Genomic DNA, 20,489 nt, shown 5'->3' on the forward strand with positions numbered 1-20,489 from the left:
ACAGTGTCAAAAGGATGGACACTGTAGCACAGAGTAAATGGGGTGAGACACTGTAGCACAGTAAATGGGGTGGGACACTGTAGCACACAGTAAATGGGTTGGATGAGGAGGTTAGTTTTCTAAAAGAATATTTACACCTAGAATATAAACTACAAAAAGAATCTCTAGAAAGTTCTGGAATAAAAATCAATATATCTAGGTTCAAACACAAGACTAATGAATTTTGACCCATCCTTTGTTCCTATGCCTTTTCCCACCTCTAGGGATCTGAAGCTCTCAGGCTAAAGGAGTGTGCCGATATGACACAAGACTTGAAGTGTTAAACAACCTGCCCTTCAAGGCTGAAGACCAATGAAAGAGTCACCTTACCCTGGCCATCTCAAAATAGCAGTCTTAAAGTCCCCACTCACAATTATACTCTTACTGGAGGATTCAAGCCTTTTAGTGGCGGTGCAATCTTTTTTTTTTCTGAGACAGGGTTTCTCTGTGGCTTTGGAGGCTGTCCTGGAACTCGCTTGGTAGTCCAGGCTGGTCTCAAACTCACAGAGATCTGCCTGCCTCTGCCTCCCGAGTGCTGGGATTAAAGGCGTGCGCCACCAACGCCCGGCGTGGCGGTGCAATCTTTAGGACCACACAGTAGACTGAATAGCTAAGTAGGATAGCCCACCCCCTTGCTGAAATATTCCCATGCAAAGTCATTCTAACACAGGAAGCCATTTTCAGGGCCCTAGGGACTATTTGGAAGCTTAGCCACAGTGACTACTGTTAGCCAGACTGTAAGAAAGGCACAGTGCTTAAGGCATTGGGTCCTTCTGCACTGTAATACATCAACATCTGACAGTCTTGTCACGCTACCCCAGAGCTGTCAGTTATCACTGAGGAACAGTGCATTTTCAAGAATGAAAAGGGACAGAATCATATTGTCTTCTAATACAGTATGTGTGTGGAGACTGAGAAATATCTGCAATGTGTATTCATAGTATTTGATGTGCAATGATGGAATAGTTCTGACTTGCTAACTTATAATATATCAAGATAATAATACAGAATGTGTTTGCCCATGTGACCTCAACCACAGCAGCACGCAGAACCTTCCTAACTGCTCCTTGGGCTCCACCCTAGACACACCACATCCCTGCTGCAGGGTCATCAGACTCCTGACATCCAGCACATTCATTGGTTCTCCTGGGTTGTGAAAATACACAAAGGCGAAGTGTTCTGCTGCGTCTCCTGTGTCAGGCTTGATGTGTTCACCATACATCCACATTCTGAGCATAAGTCATTTGTTTCATTGCTTTGTAGATTCCACAGTGTGAGCAAATCATGATGTATCTTTCTTTCTATGTGGACCTTCCAGTTTTTAGTTATTATAAACAGTATTTATGGACATTCTTGTAATACTATTTTGATAGAAGGAAAAGGGGAAGGGAGGACAGAGAAGATAGGGCATATGTGGAACAGGAGGGCAAGGACACACACTCCCACCACACACACACATTCACATACACACACACCACACACACACTCACACACATGCCACACACACATCACACACACATTCACACACACTCATACCATTCACACACACACCACACACTTACACCACACAAACACACTCACATCATACACACTCACACCACACAAACACACTAATACCACACACATCACACATACTCACATCATACACACACTCACACACACACTCATACCACATACACACACACCACACATTCACACACACATACCACACACACTCATACCACACACAACACACACAGACACACACATGGACATGAACAGATACACACACACTCACACTCAGAGGACAGGGTACATGTAGAAAGAAGACACGGACACACACACACACACTCACACCACACTCACACCTACATTCACACACACACACACACACACACAGATATATGCCCACACACCCAGACAGATACACACACAGACACACACACAGATGGACACATACATACTCATATACACACAGACACACATATACACACTTACACATACATATTCACACACACACACACACACACACACACACACACACACACGAGGCTTCTGGGTTACCTGGTGGCACATGTTGTTTAGTTGTGGTTTGGCTGCCAGTTTCCTCAAGTGATTGGAAATGGGCATGCTCAACTCATGAACAGAATTTGTAAATCCAAATTAACTACAGCCACCCAGTTCAAACAGTGATGTCTGCTTCTGCTTTATGAATATTTGACATTTTAAGAGTAAATTAACTCGGGCACTAAAACTTGGACGATCCAAGTGTTGGGTGGCATTAAAGGTAAAAGGAGTTGGAAAATATTTATAGCCTTAAATTCCATTAAGAAATCCCATTTAAAAATCCAGCTCACAGAAGACCATTAAACAGTTGGGACTTAATAAATTCTGCCATTGGGTGGATAGAGCGTTAGGAACCAGTGTGTGGAGAGCCAAATTAATAGTAATTAGAAAAATGTATTAAGAAACTTGCTTGCTGCGGTCCAACAAAAAGTCCTTATTCAGAATAGGTGGTGAAAAGGGGCTTCAATTTGGACTGAAAATATTGTTCCGTTGAACAACTGGGGTTTATTACTCCTATGCCTGATTAAAAATAACACCTTGATGTCCCAGGCCCAGCTGTTGTTTTTATGCCTTTCATCTTTTGCCTTTATGAAGCATGGTTTTCTCATGGGACTAAGGAATGGTCTGCCTCGCCTTCGCTGGAATTCTCTGCTTCCAGTCCATCAGTCTTCTGGAAGCCGGGTGTTTCTGTTTACAGGGGACCACAGAGCCCCAGCATTCCCACACGGACAGACTTCCCGAATGGGATGGGACCCCCCCCCACTCCCAGAAGCCACTTGCCTCTGATGTGCTCTCACACTTTTCCTCCTCAGTTATCTCAGGGGTCTCCAGAAACAATTGAGCCAAACTTTTTTACATCAGATTACCACTTACTACATCATTCACTGTCTGCAAACAGCTGGTCCCAAAGTGACCCCACAGGTAAGAAAGATTTTCTTCCTATGTCCTAAAACACCACGCCCACCATACAAAATGGAGGGCATTTGTGTTCTCTGAGATGGTGGATTGGGGTATGGTGACTGGGATCTAGAGGTTCCTAGAGACTATGCCCCAGCACAGGCAGCTCCCTCCCTTGCTCACTGACATTGTAAATAAACAGCAGGATCTCTGTGCATGAATTCTATTTCCTTTTTCTTTGTTGCCTGCTGAAATCAAATGTCTAAGAGCATCTAGGAAGATAAAAAAGCAGAAATGGAAGGCTTCAGTATTCAAAATGAAAACAACTTGAAACACACCTGAAGAATCCACATCAGGCATCTTGCCTGTCTCCAGCAGGGCCTTAGGTCAATGTAGACTGACTCGGGGGGAACCAACAACTGGTTTGTGCAGCTCCCAAGTGGGTTGAGGTGCTGTGAATCACTGTTCACCTTAACATACATACCTTTACCTTCCTTGATTGGTTTTACTCCTAATTCTTCATTTGTTGCTTTGTAATGGCCTCACCCAGGGCAACCAAGCAGGGAAGAGAAGCAAAGCCAAGACATTTTATTTTGAAATTTTATTTTATTTTTCAGTACATTTATTTGTGTGTGTGTGTGTGTGTGTGTGTGTGTGTGTGTGTGTGTGTGTGTGTGTGTGTAGATCAGAGGACAACATCTGGGAGTCCAGAGAGGGATTAAATTCAGGTCATCAGACTTGCAAGGCAAGTACGTTTACCTGCTCAGCTACCTCTCTGGCCCTGGAATTTGTCTTTGAGTCTTTATGTGTAAGAAACTGACCCTATTTGCGGCATTGAAGTATCAATTGCCAGTAAGGTATAGTGATGAAGTTGTGAACCAAAGGCTGACTTTCTGTACCTCCTGTGTTTCAGGTCCCCCCAGCAGCCTTGAGTTGGAAGAGGGGCTCACGTACGAGCAGATGCAGGTAGTATTTCTGCAGCCCTGGGTGCTTTTCCGTGTGTCCCTTTGAATTCATATTAACTGGATTGTCTGTCAATTTCAGACTGTGATTGAAGAGGTCCTGGAAGAAAGTGGCTATTACAATTTTGCAACCAACAGGTGAGAGGCAGAGTTTCCTTTCAAAGGGGAAGGATGACGTGAGATAGTTGGACGTTAGCTCTGCTTTCTCCATCCTTGATTCCGGAAAGCTTTACAACTTGATTTAAAACACTTTGAGTAGATGTAGACACGAGGGAATGTGTGCTGCCCAGCTTCTGTGGAGGCCTCACTACTGTGTTCTACAAGGAAACAAAAGACAGACTACCTCGTACCCACTGGCTCATTAGACAAGGAGCACGAGTTGATGGTTTCTTGAGTTAAATTTGCTGGGACCATTCTAGAAGAGCTGGAAGCTCAGATATCCATTGTTCTCACAGCCAAGGAAACCATACTTTAAATGATTTTAAAATAAACAAACTATTTGATAACTTTAAATCTAGTTTAGACATCCTGCAGCTTTACTGTTAGACAGAGCGATGGCAGAATAAATTGAATGTGCTTAGTTTATTTGATAGGTGTTTCTGGAAAACACTGACAAAGACGATGAGGTTAGAAAGATTTCATTGTCAAACAAGTTTCCATATTGGGTGTCTGAAGCTTGGGCCACCGCACCACACTCTGAGAAGCCTTGAGTTCCCTGACTCTAAGGGAGGGAGCTGGATTAGTCATCTTCCAGCTTTACTGGTAATTGCTGGTTGCCTTCCTCAGAAGCGCCCATTTCTGCTGGTTCCAGCCTTTCCTAATAATGGACAAAGAACTGAGTAATCACCAGAGAAGTTCAATGGAAAAGAAGTCAGGTGCTGGCATTTGAGGACTGGCCAGCACTGTGGAAGTACTATGTGTGGTAGGCTATGGTAGCAGCAGCTGACAGAGGAGTCCCTCTGTGTTCCCAACCACCCACATCCAGCACATACCCCAGGTGCTCAGGACTCCCCCAAGCAGGCTCCTCCTGGAGAAAGAACATTTGCTTCTGCAGCCAGGAAAGCTACTTTGTGATGACTTTCTAAGTTATTCTGGAAATGTCCCTTAAGAACAGCAAGTAGCCTGGAAAGCAAGGACTCCAGACTGGCTCAGTAAGGTCATTACAGAGAAATTACATTCTCCTCTGAGCTCAGCTTGTCTCCTGCTTTTTCTCTTCTGCTCTCCTTTCAGGGAGCCTTTCTTATGAATCACACATGAGATTATTCAACCACTTGCTCCTTTGGCTTGATAACATATTTTTAAAATATAACCCTTGCAAATTCAGCTTCTTATGATTTGAGACTGCAGAGCCAAGATGAGTAATCCCCGTGTTGCAAGAATGCATCGCTGATAGAAATCACCGTCCTTACAGGTGCTCTGCTCCCATTGTCCCTGGGAGATGTTTGCATTTTCACTTGCTCGAGTGCTAAGCGTACAAGCTTCTGCTGGTGGTGTGCACGTCTCTGCTCTTGACTTTCAGCACCTTACTATTTCAAGTGTCCTTGGCTTGAAGTAGTGGGGCAGAGGCTGCCATTGTATGACGATTGTCATTTTGTGTGTATTTCCTCAGACGGTCAGGAGCAAGGGAAGTGAACAGCTTCATATTCTTGCAGAGAATCAAAGTGTTTATCAATGAAAAATTTGGTGCATGAGTTTATAGAGGCTTATGATTGGCATTATTGGTTTATTTAATTGTACCTCTCCATTCTAGTTTGTGACTCAATGTCAACCCTGGTAGACACATACCAGATTAATGATTCAGTGATTGGTCAGTAGATCTGTGTGTAAGTAAGGAAGACTCTTATGTTTTAGGTTTGGGACTGAGGAGACAACTCAGTGAGAGAGGGCTTGCCCTGCCAGTATGAGAACCCCCAAAACTCAATTTAAAAAATAAATAAAACAGGCATGGAGGCTGGAGAGATGGCTCAGTGATTAAGAACATTGGCTGTTCTTCCAGAGAACTTGGGGTTCAATTCCCAGAAACCACATCGTGACTCACAACGATCTGTAAGTCTAGTTCCAGGGGATCTGACACCCTCTTCTGGTATCCAAGAATACCAGGCAAGCAAGCAGTGTACAGACATATATATACTCAGGAGGCATGACACCTGCACACATAAAATACTTGATTTTTTTAACAAAATTTAGGGATAAAGAAAGAAGAAAATGAGGTGTGGTGGTGTGTGCTTGTAATCCCAGTTCTGGCTTATCCGTTAGGCTCACTGGCCATGCAACCTAATCTAATCACTGAATTCCAGGCCAGGGAGACCCTCATTCAAAAATCAAAGGAGATGGTGTCTTGGGGACCATACTCAAGGTTAATCTCTGGCCACACACACACACACACACACACACACACGCACAAATGAGAGAAAGATTGTTGACATAATAATAAAGTTATTACATAATTCTCTACAAGTGGTGGTTAACCTGAGATCATTTAAATCTCTTGTGTTTTGAGTGTGCTTCTGTGTGTGTGAGAGAGAAAGGAGGGATGTTCATAAAAGGTCAAAGGACAGCTTTCCACAATCAGTTCTCTCCTTGGACCATGTAGAACTCAGATTGTCAGGCTTGTCAGCAAGTACCTTACCCTCCGAGCCAGCTCCCTATCCCCTATTATCATTCAGCAATGTTTTATAATGATAATAATAGTGAAGTGTAGCCAGAATCATTCATAGAAGTGAAAAGTCAATGTACACTGAATCTGCTTCCATTGCTTTGCATCTTCAGATGTGTGATACAAGTAGATGAACACAGATGTTCATGTGTGTCTTAGTTAGGGTTTCTATTTCTGTGAAGAGATGTATAACCATGGCAACTCTTATAAAGGAAAACATTTAATTGGGTGGCTTACAGTTTCATAGGTTCTGTCCATTATCATCGTGGTGGGGCATGGTGGCACTCAGACAGACATGGTGCTGGAGAAGGAGCTGAGAGTAGAGAAAAAGCTACATCTTAATCTGCAGGCAACAGGGCTGAACTAGGTGTAGCTTGAGCATAGGAGACCTCAAAGCCCACCCACACAGTGACACACTTCCTCCAACAAGGCCACACCTACTTCAACAAGCTGCACCTCCTAATAGTGCCACTCCCTGTGAGCTTATGGGTGCCAATTACATTCAAACTACAACAACGTGATACAGGTAAATGAACACAGACATTCGTGTGATAGAGGTAAATGAGTGTAGGCATTTATGTGATAGAGGTTAGTCAGTGTAGACATTCATGTGCTACAGGTAAATGAGTGTAGACATTCATATGATAGAGGTAAATGAACAAAGACTTTCATGTATTAGAGGTAATGACCATAGAGGCTTATGTGGCACAAACTACTTTGAATGGTGTTGATTTTCTACTGTGAAGAGTCACTGGTTCTCATTGTGCTCTTAACCTAAGAAAAACCGTGTTATTGCCAAATTTCAGCAAAACGTCAGAGCTCTCTGAAACTTCTCACTTCATTAATTAGTTTTTATTCGTTGTGGTATATGTATTATATCTATTGGCTTAAGCAAATAGAAATGTTTGTGACTCTATGGCACTCTTTCCACTTCTAGATCTTCTAGATGTCACTCTTATCCATGGGGGACCAGGAATTACCCAACCAAAAGATAAGAGCATTGCGTTGGAGCAGGTGGAGTTTCCCAGCAAGTTCAAGCTCTAGGCTTCAGCCAAGACTGCAGGATGCCCAGGACTGGCTAGAATGACACAGGCGAGACAAAGACTCGCAGAGCTACAGGAGTGCTCTCACACTGCTGCAGGGGTGTGTGGCAACCCGCAGTGCTGAGTCTCTGTCCTCTGAGGGCATTGCACTCTCAATGATGAGCTAGCAGTGTGCTTTGGGGAGAAAACACTGCAAAATGGCTCCCGGGGCAGCAGATGGGAGTAGCACAGGACTTTTCTCAAGGTCAATCATAAAATCAACTTATATTTTTCAAAGGAACATTTTATATTCATGATTGATGGCTATGCTTAAAAGTAATCTTGCCTTCCATTTATACAAAATAGTCTTAGATAAAACTATTACATGACCTAGTGCAAAATGCTACGTTTTCCATTGTGTTTTTAATCTTAAGAGAAATTCAAAATATGATAGTTTGTAAATGAAATGTTTCTCTCTGATCCATTTGGGTGCTAGAGGTTCTGAGACATGACACAGTGCAGACAGTATTTGTAACCTTGCACACATCTGGAGTAGCTGTCATTGTAACTTTGCACACATCTGGGAGTAGCTGTCATATAACCTTGCACACATCTGGGAGCAGCTGTCAGATACTCTGATTGCAGCTAGACTGGTAGAATCTACTGGTGTAGAACGTGTGTGTGTGTGTGTGTGTGTGTGTGTGTGTGTGTGTGTGTGCACATAGGTCCAGGGAAGGAGGGAGGTCTGATTGGGTGGCATTTTGCTGTTAATGAAGCTTGCAATATTTCTAGACCACTTTGAAGAAGTCATAAACTATGAAAGCAGTGACAGCCCTTACTCTAGATCTTACCAAATTACCTATGTGTAAGATAAATACTTATTGTTTGGGAATCCTCCCAAATTATAAAATGAAATATAAGTTCCTTCTTTTCCCATTGAGATGGCCTAAAAGAAAAAGTCATAATGCCAAATAGCATCCCACTTCTATTGAGAGAGGATTTGCTAGGCCACTGAGTTTAAATTCCTCCTTTTCAAGTGGCCTCCAATAACTCTAGTATAGCCCCAACCCATATTGTACATGTCCCCACTTCAGAAGCAATTCATTGCATGCAATTAGCACACTGGAAGATGAAATTACACATTTAACTTCCCATTGATTTCTGTTGTATTTAATTACATTGATATATTTTAGCATAATTGAATAGTACAATATATATTGGCAGTCATTGAGACACAATATAACCTTCCTGAATAGTATGCAAATCACTTAATGTGAATTCATCCTATTTTTTAGAATTAGAATGTTTAACATTTAAATTATATCCCAATTCTCTTTGATCATAAACTAACTAGTGCCTTTCGTGGTTACTAATGAATATTTTCTTTAAGCCAAGATAACAGTTAAAATACATCAATTTAAATATTAAATAGAGTGATGAAAAAAATTTCAATTTTACTTCTCAAAACAATCCCATCCATATATGAATTTCACATACAGAATCCAAACACCATTATTGACTAGCTGAAGCAAAGTTTTATTTCTCTGCTCAGTCATTTTGTAGATCACCTGATTTGTGGTGGGAGACCTAGGCCTAGAGGGACGTGGACTTGAGTCACGAGGAAGTCCTTCATAGAATGCAGTAAGCTGGGGGTGAATACTCAAATAATCAAATTCTTTCTCAAATGGTAATATATAGACAGAATGGCATTCATTGCCTTGGTAAAGAAAAAAATATTAATTGAAGTATTTTTTTAAATGAGTACAGTCTACAGATAGAAAAGTAAAAGATACATAGTTTCTCCATATCTCCTATAGGCCATAGGAATGGCATCTATCACAGAACAAGCTAGTACAATTAGCAAAGAGAAGCCAACACATACCCCTGTAAAAGGGCTCATACCAACCATGCAATGGCTGGTTGGTGGTGCTGAGGTGCAGGCTGTGTATGCTACCCTTGAGTTCTCCCAAGTTTCTGCAGTCACTGACCCTCATCCTCCGTGTGTAAGGAAGCCTTGGAATGCGGCCTCTCCCCAGCAGTGAAGTTAGCCTTTCCAAAGCGCTCTCTGTGATTTCAGGCAAGAATGAAAACAGCCTTTTTGTCTTGATCAGCTGAATTGTCTTTTGTGCAAAGAAGTGGCTACTTGAGATTAACACGCCTCATAATCTGTTCTCGATTGCATTTACATTTTCCCTTTTTGTCTTGTATAATTTTTAATGATTTGTTGTAGAATGAAATCCTGTCAATTGTTGAATCCATCGCATTCCCAGTGACCGAATATTGTATGGGGTAGAATTTGAATTAATCTCTTCACATAACTTTTGGTGCACAAATGCTTTCAGCTAATTATGTTTGGATCCAGCAGCTCTTAGTGTGCATTTGTACTTGAAACTTCCATTCACTCTTTCAAAGCAAAATGTCCCATTCTCAGGAAACTGGCGGTAGCAAGTATTTGTCTTTAGTCTTGTGGCAGATATGCAGTGCCTTTGGGAGGAGCACCTCAAGAATAAAGAGGGACAGACAGACAGACACAGCTGAGGGAAGAATTTCAGACACACACTCATACATGTACACTGGAGGATGTTGTTATGCAGTTTATACAAGTTAAGGTCTTCCTGCATAAGTGCCACCTGGAACTCACTGGATGCAATGACTTTTAACACTCAAATAGGGAACTGGAGGACTGCTATGTCCAATTCCATCGATAGCACCACTTATTTTAAACTTAATGTTAAGATTTGTAAAGGCAATCATATTGACTAGTCAATTCTATCAGTATTAATATGCATAGAACATATACATTCCCCCCCTCTTTATTTTCTCTTCTTCTCTGGAATTGCATAAAGTGAACATGTTGGGTTCCTTTAGAAATACCCACATCTTCTATCCATCTGAAGATAGAAAAAAATTGTTTCAAAGGAACTTTGACTATTCACCTCTTGCTTTTTGAAAATGTTGGTTTTCATGAGTACCCAAATCAGCTGCTAGGTAGTGCAAGGCCACTTGGGTGGGACAGCTTCACAGCACCCAGAGTGTGCAGCAGAGAGAAGAAGCTGGAGGATACCACACTCTGACCTTAATCCTATGTGGCATTCTGTCTGAACATCAGATCTCTATGTTACAGACATGGATGTGATGCGTATGCATTTGTTGTAAAACCTTCTGGATTGTGTTAATGCTCTTTTGGTGTAAAGTGACAGCTTTGGATAAATTGTTTTTAAAATTAAAATGTTCAGCTAGCACATGCCATGGTCTGGAAATACGAGTTGCAAGTCACCTATGTCTCAAGGAAGCAACTTCATGGTGAAGAGAGTCTTGTGAATGTGCATGTTGTAATGTAACATGCAAGTTGCATGTTTACATGACTATTTACATTCTGCTGATGTTGCTTTTGAGATTTCTAAGAGAGACAGGAAAGATTCTGTGGTTTTTGGTGAGGTGACAGATGGACACTGACAGTGCAAGCATCCTTTGGGTCTTTGGGCAACAGTCATTTGCAAAAGTGAGGACGGCACACCCTAAAGTCCCAGTGGCCTCTTCACATGGGGACACACTAGCCTTGACACCTGTGCAGCATTTGGCTGATTAAATTGAGATGATTAAGTTCACCTTATATTGTAAAAGCTAGTTGAAAGTGGGATATTATTTTTCTGAAAGCAAGATGTTCCCTTTCCTCTCATTATGTCCCATGAAGCCAGCTCTGCTCTGTGTCTGGCTACCATGGTCAGGAGTAAGAAAAGCACGCACGATCAGTGTGGCTGCTACATGAGCTCTTGAAGGTAGCTTATCTGCTCCTAAACAAGACGTTTTATGGTTATGGAAAGTCATGCCTTGCTGCCCCTTTGATGATCAGTAGGCAAGATGGCTGCTTGGAATTGATATGGTAAGATCGCTAGTGAATACTGCTAAGTGTTGGGAAAATGTCAAGAAGGAACTGTCCCACTAAACAGAGAAGTTTATACCAGAACTAATAATCCAAAGAAGGCAATGCCTATGGGCTTGGCACTGTGTAAACATTCAGTGAAGGCCCCTTACAGACTATCTTATCCCACCATTTAGCTCTACACTCCAAGCGCCATTGGAGCCAAGGTTCTAAGAAAAATATACGAGACATGTGAGTTTTAGCTAAGTACCTGACATTTCCCGTCATGCTTACCTCACACTTTAGTGGATTTGAGCAGAAATAGGACTGCTAGGGTAGCCTCATGTTGTGACAGGACACAGTGTTTGTGGTGACCCTGAAGTCCTGCCTTGTAAAGATGACAGATCTTCCAAGGAAGTTATTCAATTCCCAAACACAATCTTGCTTCCAGTAACTGGAGGGCCAACATTCCCAGGGCAGAGCATCACCCAGAAGTGCCTCATTGAGGAGCAGCTGACAGAAGGAAGCCTCTAGGTAGAGCCAGACGCCCTAGTGATCCCTGCTGCTGTGTCTCCTGGGCTAGCAGCTGCGCATGGCCACAGCAAGCTGGCCTCCCAGACATCAGCATGGAATGTTGGTGGCTCTTCAGGGCTGGTCCCTGAGAGGCATAGAGGCTCTGTGCTCCATGTAGGGCTGCTGCTGCTTTTTAGTACCTAGGACTGAGCTCAGAGTCTTGCACATACTAAACAAGCCCTTTGTTGCTGAGCAAGAAACAAGCCCCAAAGCAGCAGTTCGATCTGCCTGTAAGTGAACATGGCGGCGCCTCTGGGGCCTACTTTTCTTCCCCTTCTTCCAACACAGGCTCATTTTATGTGACAATAAAAATGTTACCAAACAATTTGTGAAGAATTTGAATGGTTAGATGCAGAGACATGTGAACACGGTTGCTCAGTCAGATCGGGAAAGGGACACTGTGGGCATTTTCATGATTTGCCAGTGGCTGTTTGATGACTAGCCGCCTAAAGATCCCGCCATTTTATCCCTCCAAATTGGGAAACAGGAAAAAAGTCTTTGCAGTATTTTGCTTGCTGACATTTAGTGGAGAAAATCTGAATTGCAAGGCCTCCTGCATTCTGTTGTGCCCCGTGAAGATGAAAAGGAGTGGTGCTGTCCTCCAAGAGCAAGTGGAGGCTCCTGCAGTGCAGAGCTGTTTCCCGATGGCCCTGTGTCCAAGACTAAGGTCCGTGCCTGTACCAGGCTCCCAGGCTCCCTGTGTGCCTTCTTCTCAGTCTCTGCGATAGGCTTTTGTTCTCCCTAGCACCTCCCATTCAGGTCACCCAGCCTTGCCCACCCTCATGCCCTCATTGCAAGGAACAGACTGTGACCCTCCTGAAGGGGGTCTGCATTTCAGGGGGATACTGGTGGTTTCACTGTTGTAGAAGGTAGTGAGTGTGCCTGCCAGCTGTCCCCCAAAGCTCCCCATGAACACTGCGAGTCTCTAATGCAATCACCCAGGCATAGACCGAAAAAAGGGAAAGAAATGCTTCTATAAAAGACTCACATGAAAGATGAAAACAAATGTTATTTTTTTTGCTATTGTGTAAATGTGCTCTGTTAAAGGCTAAAGAAATAAAAATGTATTTTCAAGTTATTGGAAAATAATTTTGCTTTTGTCAAGGGTAAGTGTCATTTCTTTTTACAAACTTCCTCCTCTCCTTTTGTGATTTTTAAGTCTCCCTCTCTCTTCCTCCCCCTCCCTGGCTCTTTTCTTTCTGAGACCATCTCCCCAGTTAGCTCCAGCTGGCCTGGATCTTGCAGTGTGTCCCTGGCTGACCTCAGACTACCAAACTCAGCCTTCCTGTTGATGGGATCACAGGTGTCTCTTACCATGACAACTCTGCCCAAGCTGCCAACGTGTGTTTGTAAACTCTGTCCTGGGCTATAACTGGTAGATTCTCGAAGTACTTTTCCATTGATGCAAATCTTGCACAAGTGCTGGCAGGTAAGCTATCCACCAGCCTGGACCCCAGAGAAGCAGGGTGAAGGAGCCCATGTTTCTCACATTCCTTCTCTGGTGTCTCCAGTAGTATCTATCCAGCAGACAGATGCGGTTTTATGACAGCAGCAAGAACTAAAGAGAATTCAGGACTTGTTTGCCAGGCTCCAGAGTATATCAGGCTTTCCCCATTCCCCCATGGGCCAAGCAGATCACATGATCAAAATCAGATGGGTGTGGAAGATGAATCAGATGCTGACTGCTCCATAACAATAGGAACTCTTTGAATCAACAGGCCCTGTACTGGTGAGAACACCAAGCACAGCTTAACTGACCTGTTAAATGTCTCAGACTAGAGTCAGGACCCCACCTGCCAACATGAAGACATTGTCACTTTCTGTACTGGGATGCTGCCGGGAGCTCCTGCCATGTGTCTCAGTCCATAGACAGTTCACACCAAGATGCCTGGCTTTCTCTGCAGTGGGCCTTACCAACAGACTAAGAACGTGGATTACACTACACCGTTGCCATGGTGAGCAGGGATGACGACCAAGGGGAGGAGTCTGAGGTAGTCTGCAGGGCCATCTAAGCAAGCCAGGACATTTGCCTGAGGTACTCCTACACCCTGCTCCAAACAAAGCAATTGGTCTAGCAGTTTGCCATGGTAACCAGGTGCATCTTTGAATCCATTCTGGATCTAGGTGCAGTGTGCCTATCCAGCCTGGACTGGTTGAGGTGCGTATGCAGTAAGATGTGTCTTCAAAGAAAACTTTTGGAGTGAATGCCCCACTTGCCATCTTATGCCTATGCATGATTGGAGAGGACGTGCTTAGTGAAAACAAAGAGGCACCTAACATTGTGGCCCTAACAACCGTTCCTTCTCCAGGACACACAAAAGGAAGCCATGAGAAGTACTCGCTAGTTCTCTCTCTGTCTCTCTCTGTCTCTGTCTCTGTCTCTGTCTCTGTCTCTGTCTCTGTTTCTGTCTCTGTCTCTGTCGCTCTCTCTCTCTCTCTCTCTCTCTCTCTCTCTCTCTCTCTCTCTCGGCAGGGTTTCTCAGTGTAGCCCTGGCTGTTCTGGAATTCACTCTGTAGACCAGGCTGGCATCAAACTCACGAGGTCTACCTGCCTCTGCCTCTTAAGTACTGGGAATAAAGGTGTGCACCACCACCGCCCGGCTTAACCACTAGCTCATGAGTAATCTCCCTTAGATCCCTCCACACACTGATAAGCATACCCACCCTGTACATTCACTTGTTTGCTGCTTAGGTATTTGTGTACGTTTCTTCAATTAAGACATACATGTGCACATGAGCACGCACACACAAATGCTGGAAACATCTGGTCCACATAACCACTAGTAGCACACTGTGCATGGGTACGGATTAATTAATGATGTTGCACTGAAGTGTTTCCATCTCAGAGTACACTACCAAAGACCACGGGCCAGACTTCCATTCCCAGAACAATATTAACACACATGAAGTCACTCAGAGTACACCACCAAAGACCACTGGCTAGGCTTCCTTCTCCAGAACAACATTAACACACATAGTCACCTAGAGCCCGGAATCCCCTAAACGGATTTGCACATGCTATGAAAAGTGTACATAGTTGGGAATTTAGCTCCCAGACTTGGGTTCAAATGCTTGCTCCCTGATTTTCTACATAGACTTCAGATTAAGGACTTAACTGTTGTCCTAAGCCTTGTGTGTTTACAATGGGAAACTTGCTCTGAGGAGAACTCATTATAGGTCCCCAAGAGACCCAAAACGGAGGCTGGAATGTGGAGAAGGGGTATGGTAAGAATGTGGAGACTGTCACTCCTGCCTCAGGACACTGGGCGTTCGCCCATCCACCACACCGTAGGTGAGTCCCAGTGGGTCTGACACTGGATGAACCCCCTTTCTTCCCTACCTCACCCCTTCACTGAAGTCCTGTATTAGACTGTGGAAACCCTACCCACGCAAGACTAGTTTATCATATATGTTGTTTTTGGGGGGTGGTGAAAATTACATTAAATGGACTGGGGTGGGAAGGGATGGGAGCATGAGGGATCAGGTAGGGGTGTGTAGGGGGAGAGTACCGAAAAGGATGACTAGGAAGGAGGGGCATTTCATGGTGAAGTAGAAACCTCGTGCTAGCGAAACTCCAGGGAATCTACAAGGATAACCCAGCTAATATTCCTAGCAATGGGGGAGACATAGCCTGAACTGGCATCTCCTATGACCAGGTAAGACTTCCAGTGGAGGGACTGGAAAACCAACTCAGCAGCATAACATTTGACCTACAGTCTGCCCTTCCTATGGGATGTGCTGGAGTAAGTGGCACAGAGATTGTTGAAGTGGCCAACCATCGATTGATTCAGCCTAAGACCCACCCCTGGTACTGCCAGAGGATGGATGGCCCAGAATCCTAGTATAGAACCAAACAGGAATGGCCAAAAAAAAAAGTCAATGTAGCGATTTCTAATGACATTCTGCTGTATTCATAGATTGTTGTCCAGCCCAATTGTTATCAGTCTTCACCCAGCAACTGAAGGAAACATGCAGAGGCCCACAGCTAAACACTAGGCAGAGCTTGAGGAATACTGAGGAAGGGGGGAGGAGCCAGAGGGGTCAAGTACATCACAAGAAAACCCACAGAATCAACTAAACTGGACTCATGTGCTCACAGAGACTGAACCGACAACTAGGGAGCCTGCATTGGACTGACCTAGGCCCTCAGCATATATGTTACAATTGTGTAGCTTGGTCTTCTTGTGGGACTCCTAACAGAGGGAGCAGGGGCTGTCTCTGACTCTTCTGCTGGCTTTTGGGACCTTGGTCCTCATACTGGATTACTTTGTCCAGTCTTGATACAAGGGGGGTGCTTAGTCTTAATGTAACTTTATATGCCATGTTTTGTTGATACCCATGGGAGGCCTGCCTGTTTCTGCATAGAAACAGAAGGAGTGGATGGTGGGACAGAGAGGAAGTCAGGAGAGGGACTAGGATGAAAGGAGGGAGGAAAGATAAAAATAAACAATAAATACATACCAGTAAAGAACATCTAATTAAGCAGCTCTGACTTATCTCCTAAACTCACTCCTGCTATAAATTATTTTTTTTCTTGCTCTCTGAAATGGGTTGTCTTCTCAGTTTAAATGGGAGTGGGGAGAATGATCAGTTCTGTTCATCAAGAGCGTTACAGGAAAATAGGAGAGCTACATTAAGATTAACACCAGGGAAGATAGTTTGATGAGGATGATGAAGTCCTTCCTAACATGGGCATCATCTATGAAACAGCATGCTCAAACAAAACAAAACACCCAGAGAAACACAAAATGAAGACACTGAGTGGGGTGGGTGTATAAGACCACGCCCCTGTGTGGGCAGATGCTTTGGGGGCTCTCTCCTTGGTTCACTAGCCCACTTCCAGTCTTGGGAGTTTCTCCTGGTTATTTGGCTATTTCTATTCCGTGCTCAAGAGACATGACTTGTCCATCTTTCATCCTGGAGGCTACTGGGATTTTCACATGACTTACAGTGTGCTATTTTGAGATGATATATTATTTATGATTTATTAAAATTTGCTTGAGGATTCAGAAAGTAAAGCCAGCCTCAAGCTATAGAGGTCAGGCAGTGGTGATACAGGCCTTTAATCCTAGCAGCCAGAAGCTAGGAGGTGGTGGTACACATCTTTAACCCTAGGACTCAGGATTAAGAGGTTCACGAATCTCTGTTAGTTCAAGGCCACCCAGATCCACACAAGATTGATCCAGTCCTAAAGAGAAAGAGCTCACACATAGATGATTCAGCACCTGGGATCACACGCCTTTCATCCCAGCACTAGGGAGGTGGAGACAGGAGGAGGAAATGGCTGGGCAGAGAAAGGAATATAAGGATGAGGAGACAGGAACTGAGCCTTTTACCTCTGAGGATTTGTGAAGACAAGATTGCCATTTCATCTGAGTAGAGGTGAGAGCTAGTGGCCAGCTGCTTTGCTTCTCTGATCTTCAGCTGGAAGCTTGAACCCCAATATCAGTTTCTGGGTCTTTTCATTTTTGTACTATACTTTTTTCTTCTATTCTAGTAAAAAATGCCCTTGAGCTTCCTCCTAAGTCTGCTTCTACATTGTTTTATTAATGACGTTAAGATCCCCAAAGGGAATGTCTGTTTCCCTGGTAAAAGGTTACCACTTCAATTTACACTGCTGTGACCCCCACATCTGCTGAGGTCAATTCATGGAAAACACCCATGACCCATGGCCATGGTTTAACGGCTGTAGGAAACAACTAAGGACCAGAGACAGCTCTCTGAGTCACTAGCTGTGGGCCACACAATTCAGTGTCCTGGCTTTTTAACCTTTATCAGTGTGCTAGACACACCATAGCAGAGAACTAAGGGTTCTGTGTCATGGGCCAGTACTGCAGGGACACTCAGACAGACACCTTTTGAGGCTTCACTCTGCAAGTTCAGAGACGTGCCCAGTGGCTCTTCAGTGTGGAAGAACCCAGAGGGCCAGACAGAGGTGCTTAGCTCTAGGAAGACCGTATCAGAGGTCCTGCCGGCCACAAAGATGGTCTGGGCTCGGCTTCTTTCCCGACTCTCCTTCAGTAATTTGCAGTTTCCTGTGGCTTGTCACAGTGCAGCTTTTTGGACTTCTGATCTAGATGAAAACGACAAACTGGAAGATTTTAAGAATGCCTGTTACCTAGCCATTAGAAGAATTTCTCTCCAGAGTGCCATTTTTTAGAGTAATGTATCCATTTCTAAGTTTTATTCCTACACCTCTAGGGAAAGATGAATACAATATCAGAAAAGGGAAAATACACTAGCCATCTTGTTATCTGGAGCATTTCTTAGGTTTTCATGGTTGTTAATATTCTTGAAGGACATGCTTTCAGCCAGATGTGGTGGTTAGTATACAGGCACAGTCCTGATATTTGAGGCAACAGACTCTAGAGTTCAAGGCCATAGCCAACTGGTGACACGTTCTCTAAAAAAACACCCAATGATACCTGCTTTCTAACTTCACTTTTCCTACTTGTCAATAGAATGTAGGCATCTTGTAGATCAAGGAAACCTTGATCTTCATATGGTTTTAACAAACTATGACCCAAGGGTGGAAGCCTTCCCAGTCTGGTTTTGTAAATAAAGTTTTGTTGGAATACAGTGTTACACTGCTTTGTGTGTTGCCTCTGGCTGCTTTTGAACCACAATGGCAGAGCTGAATAATTGCATCAGAAAACTTCCTTGCACTTGAAGGCTAAATGTTTACTATTGTTAGCCTCAAGAAAAAAAATTCTAAAGCCCAAGCAACAGGTCACATTTTGATACCAGAGGGACATTTAACATCAGGGTCTTATCATTGTCATTGTTCAGTCAGTTCCTGTGGATGGATAATTATGTTGTTTCACTTTAAATTTTGTTTAGATTGTTTGTCTTTGCAAGAGACACGGGTCTGGACAGTTTCACCATTGTTTATAGCTTTGTCTTCCACAGGGACACACTCTAAGGATTAGACATTAGAACTTCCCAGGGCTAAAGGCTTTATTCTGGACTTCCGGACTTTGGGTGTGTGTGTGTGTGTGTGTGTGTGTGTGTGTGTGTGTGTGGCACTAATTGGAATGGACCGTTCACCTACTCAATTCTCTTGCTTATGTCCCACAAGGCTGTGTTCACACAGCAGGAGTGATTCGAGGCAAGTAGACCTCCTGGGGCCACATCAGCAGCTTTAGGAACCACTGGATGAAGACCCAGCTGTTCTAAGTCCCACGATTTTGCTCTCTACTCTAGCTCATACCACAGCTCTTCCTCAGTCACTTTTCCACCTTATTCACTTAGGAGGCAGAGTCTGTCAATCAAGCTCAGAGCTCACCAATACCGCTAGTCCCTCTAGCCAGCTTGCTCTGTGTGTCTCCTAAAATAAAGGACTAGAAATCTGGTGTTAGGGTTACGTAGCTCAGGTTGGCCTTGAATGTGCTGTGGTTCTCTTGTCTCAGCCACTCAAGTCCTGGACTTAGAGTTGTGAACCCTACCCGGTTCTTTCAGTCTATGCTCAGGGTGCCGGAAACTATGTAGTCAAGCTTTTTTGTCTTTTTTCCCTCCTCCTAGGCAGATCCACGTGTGTCTCTCTTAGGGTCCTATTGGTTACCTAGGTTCTCTGGGGTTGTGGACAGTATGCTGTTTGTCCTTTGCTTTATGTCTAATATCCATTGTTGAGTGAGTACGTATTATATTTGTCTTTCTGGGCCTGGGTACCTCACTCAGGATGTTTTTTTTTTCTAGTTCAGTTTTGCTACTGTTATGAATCATATTGTAAATATCTGTGTTTTCTGATGGTCTTAGGCGACCCCTGTGAAAGAGTCATTGGACCCTCAAAGGGGTCTAACCCACAGGATGGCAGACGCTGCTCTCGAGCCTGTCCTCGAACTGAGTTGAGCTCATTGCCAACTCAAGGGGCTTCATCTAAATCTCTCCCCCTGGCTTCCACAGTCCTCTTGATGAGAAGCTGTGGCTTTGGAGAAGGATAACACCAAAGTATGAATGAGGCACTGACTCCCAGCTTCTCCAGGAGGGGAGGGCATTTGCAGCCTGCCATTTTCTGCTTTCTTTACTTCTCTGACTTCCTATTTTCCTATGAGAAATCCCAACTCAAAATATTTAGGCCCCTAGTGACTAGCCCATCACAGAGTGACTTGCCCTTCTGCCCTCTCCTGAGAAACCGGAGATCTCAAGATAAACTTAAAAGATAACTCTCCCTGATCCAGGAACTAGCTCACCACATTCCTGCTCAATGTTTAACTGTACAATGCCCAAAGAATGCTTGCTTGAGATAACCTTCCTGTTAAGACATAAGCTATCATTTAACTTCTCATCCTTTATGATGTTTGCCTAACTCTGGCTCTGTCTTGGCATGGCCAGGATGCATCAGCAGCTCTCTTGAACCTCTTTTGTCATTGGGGTCTTCACTAAAAACTGATAAGATGATTTCAATATTCCTTGGACTTCAACCAGTATGGCAA

At 43.8% G+C, this 20,489-nt stretch overlaps 1 protein-coding gene across 4 annotated transcripts in view; it reads left to right on the forward strand.

Moving 5' to 3' along the window:
• Nek10 (NIMA related kinase 10) overlaps positions 1-13,135 on the forward strand; it is a 186,749-nt gene extending 173,614 nt beyond the window's left edge. For 3 of the 4 annotated variants that reach the window (XM_040747626.1, XM_040747627.1, XM_040747629.1), the window contains 4 exons: positions 2,898-3,006; positions 3,896-3,948; positions 4,027-4,082; positions 7,538-13,135. In XM_040747626.1, coding sequence (XP_040603560.1) covers positions 2,898-3,006; positions 3,896-3,948; positions 4,027-4,082; positions 7,538-7,595 — 276 coding nt within the window. In that variant the 3' untranslated portion in view covers positions 7,596-13,135. Of the gene's footprint in view, positions 1-263; positions 503-2,897; positions 3,007-3,895; positions 3,949-4,026; positions 4,083-7,537 lie in introns of those variants that run through there. The other variant, XM_040747628.1, reaches the window with a different exon arrangement.
• Positions 13,136-20,489: the final 7,354 nt, after the last annotated feature.

The sequence above is a fragment of the Mesocricetus auratus genome, unplaced genomic scaffold (assembly GCF_017639785.1).
Source record: "Mesocricetus auratus isolate SY011 unplaced genomic scaffold, BCM_Maur_2.0 Super-Scaffold_100006, whole genome shotgun sequence".
Classification (NCBI taxonomy): Eukaryota; Metazoa; Chordata; class Mammalia; order Rodentia; family Cricetidae; genus Mesocricetus; species Mesocricetus auratus.